The sequence below is a fragment of the Thermobia domestica genome, chromosome 14, assembly GCF_964235325.1.
Source record: "Thermobia domestica chromosome 14, izTheDome1.hap1.1, whole genome shotgun sequence".
NCBI lineage: Eukaryota > Metazoa > Arthropoda > Insecta > Zygentoma > Lepismatidae > Thermobia > Thermobia domestica.
In genome coordinates, this window is record NC_137467.1 from 34,833,306 (window position 1) to 34,840,418 (window position 7,113).

A 7,113-nucleotide genomic window follows, 5' to 3' on the forward strand; every position below is an offset into this window, starting at 1 on the left:
ATATGCACAAAGAAAACAAATAGAAACATTGCGACGAAATTTTAATCTAAAACCTTTTTTTAATGTTCATTAACAACTATCACACTTGAAAACATCGAGGCCCTCATAATTTGAACAGACCTGTGGCACCACTTCTTGCAGGCATGACACTGCATCCAATCCTCGGAGATGATTTCCATGTACTGCTCACCACATCCAGGGCAGAAGTCTTTATTCTTGGATGAAGATTTTGGTTGGTCTGCAGAAACAGAACATCTTCTTCCTTCAGTCTTGGCATCAACTTGATCCTTAGGCTTATTCCTCTTGCAAGATGCTTATAAGGATGCTACAAGATTATTTTTGAATGGTGACGATGTCATAATCTCAGACTTCTTCCCTGCCCTTTTTCTCTTCTGTACACCTGAGTGTTTAGGTAGGCGCAGACATGCTGACGGATGTACTGCTACTGGTTTATCTGGAACATATGATTTTGTTGCACCATTCCCTTCGCTGTCAGCAGAGCACAGTTATTCATTGGTCATCGGTTGGACATCCGAAGGTTGGAAGTCTACATCGCTGAAGACATCAGGATTAAAGGGGTGGATTTCTGTAGCCTCCAACGAACTCCTAGCTTTCTCAATTGTTGCAATCTTTTCGTATGCAATGCGGAAGATGCCGGAAATGTCTCTTTGTGTTATTCCTCGCCCCGGGTGGTTGATCATCCATTTGTCACACTCAGTTGCATAGGCAGTCTTCAGAGGTCCAAAGAACCCCTTGTCAAGGGGCTGTAGCATGTGGCTTGAATGAGGAGGAAGAGAAAGCAAGGTAATGTAATTATCCCTACAATACAGCACTGCTTCCAATATCCAGTGTGTAGTGTGGTTATCAAGAACGAGCAACACTTCGTCATTCTGACTTAGCTTCACGAAGTAAGAGAAATGTTTTAACCAATCCAAAACCAGTTCGCTGGTTATATATCCAGAATCTGAGACCAGTGGTAAAGTTCCTGCAGGCGCTTCTTCATACAGCTCCATTTTCATTCTCTTTCTGGGTAATATGGTGGGTGGAGGCACATAAAGTTCAGTTGTAGACATGCAACAAACAACAGTAATCGTCTGACCCCTCTCACAAGACACAACTTTACCCACATGCTTTTACCGATCGGCGAAATTACTTTTGAAATTTTGTTTGGGAAAGTTGAAATGCCACTTTCATCCATATTAAACATTCTATGAGATGGAAATTGTTTGTCTTGTAATACTGTCTGCAAGTTGCTGGAGAATATTGTGCATTGAGTTTTGTTGAAACCAATTGCTCTTCCAAGGCTGCATTTCTCCGGTAAGCGCAATGTTAAGTTATTCCTTTTGCAAAATGCATATACCCAATTTTTCCGAGCTTTCTTCTTCTCTCTGTTGAAATTGTGGTTGATCTTATTTCTCTCCGCATAGTCGAACGCAAGGTCCATCAGTTGCTGGCGTGTGATACCGTAAAACATGGAGTCCAGGTCCCTTGCGTATTGAGCCAGTTCCTGTTCTTACAGAGGGTTAAATGTTGGCTTTATCCGTCCCAGAGACGTTGGAACAGTACCCTGGAAAAATTTATAAAAAAGAAAAAAAAGGAACTTATAACTAATCAAAATCCAATTTAAAAAATCATTGCAGTATGATAGTTAATTTAATTATGAGACTCTTTTCCAAGGTTAATTCGCATGCAGTAGGTTCAAATTTGTCACAGTCGTCATCTGATTCTGAAATAATCAAACTCTCTTTTCTGAAATCTTGTCCTACTTCATTCACGTTAGTAATAGTGTAATAAAACATTGCTATAGTGTAAATCAGGTGATTCACATTAGTATTGCTTTAGTAAGCTATGTAAATCACCGGTGATCCACATCATACCTCAGCCTATTTAGTTTCTAAGCCTATTCATTTTGCCTCAGAAAGTAAGTCCGCAGTGTTGGGTCCCGGTTTCAGGCAGGACTATTGTATTTGCTATTATGATTTGCATTTTGAAGTATTACTGAGTGCTACAAGGAAACACTTAAGAGTTAAAAGTAGAACAAACTAAAATTTTATTCTGTCATTCAACGTTCTAGAAATTTTCCTCTTGACATTTGTTTACTAGCTTAAACCTTTTTCTCCTGTGAATAATTGTAAATATAATGTTCAACGCTCAGATATGAATAGGCGTAAGCTTAAGATATAATGGTGTCTAGACAGATGATTTTTACCCTAATTCTGAAAACGTTTGTGAAAATAAATGTAATTTCCATTAAGACTAGCAATTACAGATTTGGCCCATTTCTGTACTGGAATTCACAAAATAACCGCATCCAGGAGCATATCCATTACAGCGTGAGGTAGGCGTTATGCAGAAAATTTATTTTACTAACTAAGCTACTAGCTTAGTAGGCCTACATCATTTTAAAATCTGGCATACTTTCTAAAAATATTTTATTTTAGGTTTGTATAGCTAAATACACAATTTTCACCCCAGCAACAATTCCTTTCTGCGCCCCTGATTGTACTCATTAAAACGAAACAAAAACAACTGTCGGTTTTTCTTACCACTTTTAGTCGTTTCCGAAGAGTGGATCCGTTGATGCCAAGAGAAGCAGCAATACCTCTTTTACTTTCTCCATCTTGCAATCGTCTCCTTCATACATCCATCACGTCTTCCGTAAACACTAGGGTCCGGTTCGATTTTCTTTTCTAGCACGACATTCTTCATCCTAGAATTTTTAAAAAAGGAATAATTACCTGTTCAAACTCATTGACGGACAACAATTTCAAGACAGCGAAAATTTGCACGTATTAATTCTATACAAATTAGTTAGTGAAGAGGTCTTCTCGGGCTAGCAGCCAGGTGAATACTGTTATATCTTGCGACGTTTCGAGGGCTGACATCGTCCTCATCTTCAGGCAAATATGATGGTGCAATGGAGTGTATGGAATATGTATACTCATGTATGTATGATTGGAAGACTTCTTCACAATACGTCGCCAGGAAAGCCCCAATAGATAAGTTAGTGTTAATTTTCCTCTATTTCGTTGTAGATGAAAGGTAATTATACGGTTTAGAGTTGTAAGGTTTCTAATGCAGCTGAAGCAAGATTTAAAAAAAAAACGCTGTAAAGATGATGTCAGAATTGGGAAAGAATCTGACAAGGAGTTCTCCTCTGATAGTCAAATTCAATTGTCTGCATAGTCCTCCAAGAGTGCGCACGTACTCTTGAAGGAAAGAAAATGCGTACTCTTAGAGGAATCGCTCTCATTTTATAAATCTACCATAAGGGTGCAGTAGTTTCCAGACATGATGATTTTATCCGCCATATACCCAAACTTAATTGTGACACCTAACATTTGACACTAAGTTTAGAAATAGAATATATCTGTATTCAACTACACACATTAATTAGTGGAAACTCAATTATTACACTAGAAGTATCAAAAATATTTACTTACCAATAAAACGTAGGGCACAGATGCTGGAAGAAGAAAACTTGCGTACAAGGGTGCAGTAGTTTCCAGACATGATGATTTTATCCGCCATATACCCAAACTTGATTGTGACACCTAACATTTGACACTAAGTTTAAAAATAGAATATATCTGTATTCAACTACACACATTAATTAGTGGAAACTCAATTATTACACTGGAAGCATCAAAAGTATTTTCTTACCAATAAAACGTAGGGCACAGATGCTGGAAGAAGAAAACTTGCGTACAACCATCTTTCACACAACGACGCTTCTGAAGAAATACAAACAAACATCGTACAGCGTTTCCAGATCTGGCAAGTTACTGATCGTACTCTTAGAGGCCGCGCGATCTTAGAGGAACTTCCCTTAAATCTAATATTAATTCATGCAGTTTCCCCAGGTAATCATAACACTCTTCTTTTGGGTCAAATTTGGTACCTCTACTTACTCGCGGTGAAGCAAAACAGAGGATCTAGGACGTAGCATCATTGCAACAGGAAATACTGTGAACATATGTTTTTCCAACACACAAAAAAAATCGGGCTGGAAAGGGTTAACATATTTCTCCTATAAATCTTCCTATTTTTGGCTAAATTTGGCCCCCATCTTTTGCACGAACTCCGAAGTGGCTAACGTCAAATATTACCCAATCGGTTACATTCTAATAATATACCAACCCTGTGAGACAAAAAGGAAAGTTTCTTGTAGGGGTGGTGGTGGGAGTGATTGCGCATGCAATGCGCGCTCTTAACACCTGGGTGATTTTCCCTCCAAGTGCATTTATTGATGTTTGTTTTTTGTGTTTTGGATTCTAGACATAATTAGTAATCAAAAGAGAGAAAGATAATAGCGGCATAAACAACACTGTATAAGTTACTAATCGTAACAATTACCGCTGATTGTTAACGGCCCGTTTTCAAGTACATTGGCAGCACCGAGTAGTTACTAAGCGTGTCGTACGATAGAACTAATGAAGATTGCAATGTACACAATTACCGCAAATTCGGCAGTTACGTTATTTGGTTCTCCATACATACTACAGACTTCATGTTAGATAAAGTTAGGTTAGATTGCATAAAAATTGTATAATGAAGATATAAGGAATGGTTATAGTAACGTTTTGAGCCTTGTGCTAAATGAAATACCATATTTAATGTCACACAAAGGAAGGGGGGAGTTTTGACAGGGGTATTCCAGGCTACAAAAACCTAAATTGGTCAGGGAATTTCAGAAACTTCTCAAGCTCGCCACCTTGTGCTGTATTAACACATGAGATACATAATGTATTAAATTCACTACAGCACCAGGACTACACTTCAATTTGATATTTATGTCTACAATCCACATAGCAAATGAGCTGAACATGTGCGTCGATAAGGACGAGGTTCGCGTGTTCGAAAAATTGCGATACGTGAGTACGACAGAAATGGGGTGATAGGAAGTATGTAAGATTAGTAATCTCCACATTAGAGAATAATAGTGTTCGTATTTCACACAGTTATAAATGAATTTTAAAAAATAATTGTTTCGCAAGAACAATTTTAATTAAATGGACATGTTACAAAATATAGAATTATTTTCTTATCTAAATTCTCCACAAACATAACTGTGAGATACGTATGAATTAAAAAGGAACTTTTACACAACAGCTCACTAAATAAAAAGGTTTAAAAATTTGTTTGGTTAATCCATCTTAAAATTTGAGAAAGCTTGTTTGGTTTGTATCAAAAATGTTTGAGCCTATTTCTGTGCGAGAAATGCTTTTATTATTATTATTATTATTATTATTATTATTATTATTATTATTATTATTATTATTATTATTATTATTATTATTATTATTATTATTATTATTACCTTTGTAAATCCATAGTCTAGTCTGAGCTGTTGGGCACAAGTCTATCTACATAAAAGACGGAATTCCCTTGAAATCTTCGTGACAAGCAAACACGACAATTATTTTTTATTGAATCGCATTTCCTGTACGCGAAGTAGCAAAAATCTTATAAAACAAAACAAAAAAAAAGAAGTTTTGGAAAAACTTGCTTTATTCAACAATTTTTCAACCGGATTAATTATTCCCGAAATTCAGAAAGCCAGTAATGTAGTAACTTGTGTCCCCGGTGGTTTAGTGAATAAGATTGTGGGCTTCTAGTCAAGGGGTCCCGGGTTCGATTTCCGTTGGGGACAGGGAGTTCGGATCTCTCGTAAACTGAAAGTTCCGTCCTTAGAACGTCATCATCCTATGGAAGCCAATGGCAAACCACCATGTGTTCACCTTTCGCAGCGACCTTGCCCCCGAAAGACATGTCTTCGGGCAGAATACCACAATATCATCAGAAGTAACTTAAATTATCGTATGTTAAGAATGAAGAATGACATTAAAGTATTGCAAATAAGATAAATCAGAAGATTTAAAAAAGGACATTTCTCGCTTTTCTACAAGTCTTTGCAAGAGAATACAACAGCTATTTGAGAAACGGTACTGTCCTGTGAAAATCAGTACGTCTGGCCACCCTACTCTAACCACAACCCCCTCCCCCCGCAACGACCTACAGAATGCCCAATTTGTTATAAATTTGGTTTCCGCACCTAAGAAAACACGCCCATTGGGTTTATCTGTCCAAGTTATTACACTTCAACTATATGTATTCAGATAAGTTGAGGTACCCAATAAAGTAACTGTACTAAAGTTATTTTCTCTTATCATAGGTTAAGCTCATTTTAATAGTGTACTCCGTGGATGAGTGTATAACTTGTCACTTTGTAATCAAGGGTCCTGGCCTCGATTCCCGACGGCGGTACAAGTGTTTCAGACCCCACTTAAGCTGTAATCCCGTCTTTAGGACGTCATCATGCCACGGAAGGCAATGGCAAACTTCCCTGGGTTCACATTGTCCAAGGACCTTCGGCTCAAAGGACCGCCTTCGGGCAAAACACCACATCCTTATAAAGTTTTTTCGAGACTTTTATAAATTGTACAAGTGTCCAGAAGTTAGATGTTGGAAAATTTTAAAAATTGTTGTATAGAATCATCTTAGCACATACATGTTACGGTTAAAAGTTAAAAAGGTAAATTTTAGTATGTTTTAGAGTCTTTTTTAAAATTTATTTTTACATGTACTGAAATAGCATATACAGATTTCATATGATTGACATTTTGTGTCAAACAAAATGTCTCAGGCCACAAAATTTCTTAAGTTTGAAGAGGTTTTGTTCATTCTAAGAAAATATCACCTCTTCCCGAAAAAGAAAACATTAAAAACGGAATTCAGTGTCCTCAAAATTGAATATATCTCCTATAGAATACTAGTAACCTGAAACTCACAATTTGCTCCACGACTGTAAGCTTAATGAGTAATAAGAAAAGTACTGTAGGGTTGCTGGGAAATATATATATGTTAGAAAAATCCGCGTTTTTGCGTACACCTTAAGTTCATGAAAACAGAATTAAAGACCATGCTAGTTAGCTCTGTTGAATTCCTATTCGGGAGATCATGAGTTCGATTCCTACGGCCGACGATCCTAACCTGGTTTTGCAGAGCTTCTCTCAGTCCTAGCAGGCAAATGGTGAGATGGTACCTGACAAATAGCGCTGGTGGGCCCCTTTTTATAGTTCATGTGGCAATGTATCTAGTGTAAAATGGCAT

At 37.3% G+C, this 7,113-nt stretch overlaps 1 protein-coding gene across 1 annotated transcript; it reads right to left on the reverse strand.

Moving 5' to 3' along the window:
* Nucleotides 1-506: 506 nt before the first annotated feature.
* LOC145669777 (uncharacterized) lies at nt 507-1,013 on the reverse strand. The gene has a single exon (XM_081738118.1). The coding sequence runs from the start codon at nt 1,011-1,013 to the stop codon at nt 507-509; it is 507 nt and encodes a 168-aa protein (XP_081594244.1).
* Nucleotides 1,014-7,113: the final 6,100 nt, after the last annotated feature.

Bases quoted from the DNA above. Each gene is read 5' to 3' on its own strand.
- LOC145669777 (XM_081738118.1), bottom strand. From the start codon at position 1,013: ATGGAGCTGTATGAAGAAGCGCCTGCAGGAACTTTACCACTGGTCTCA.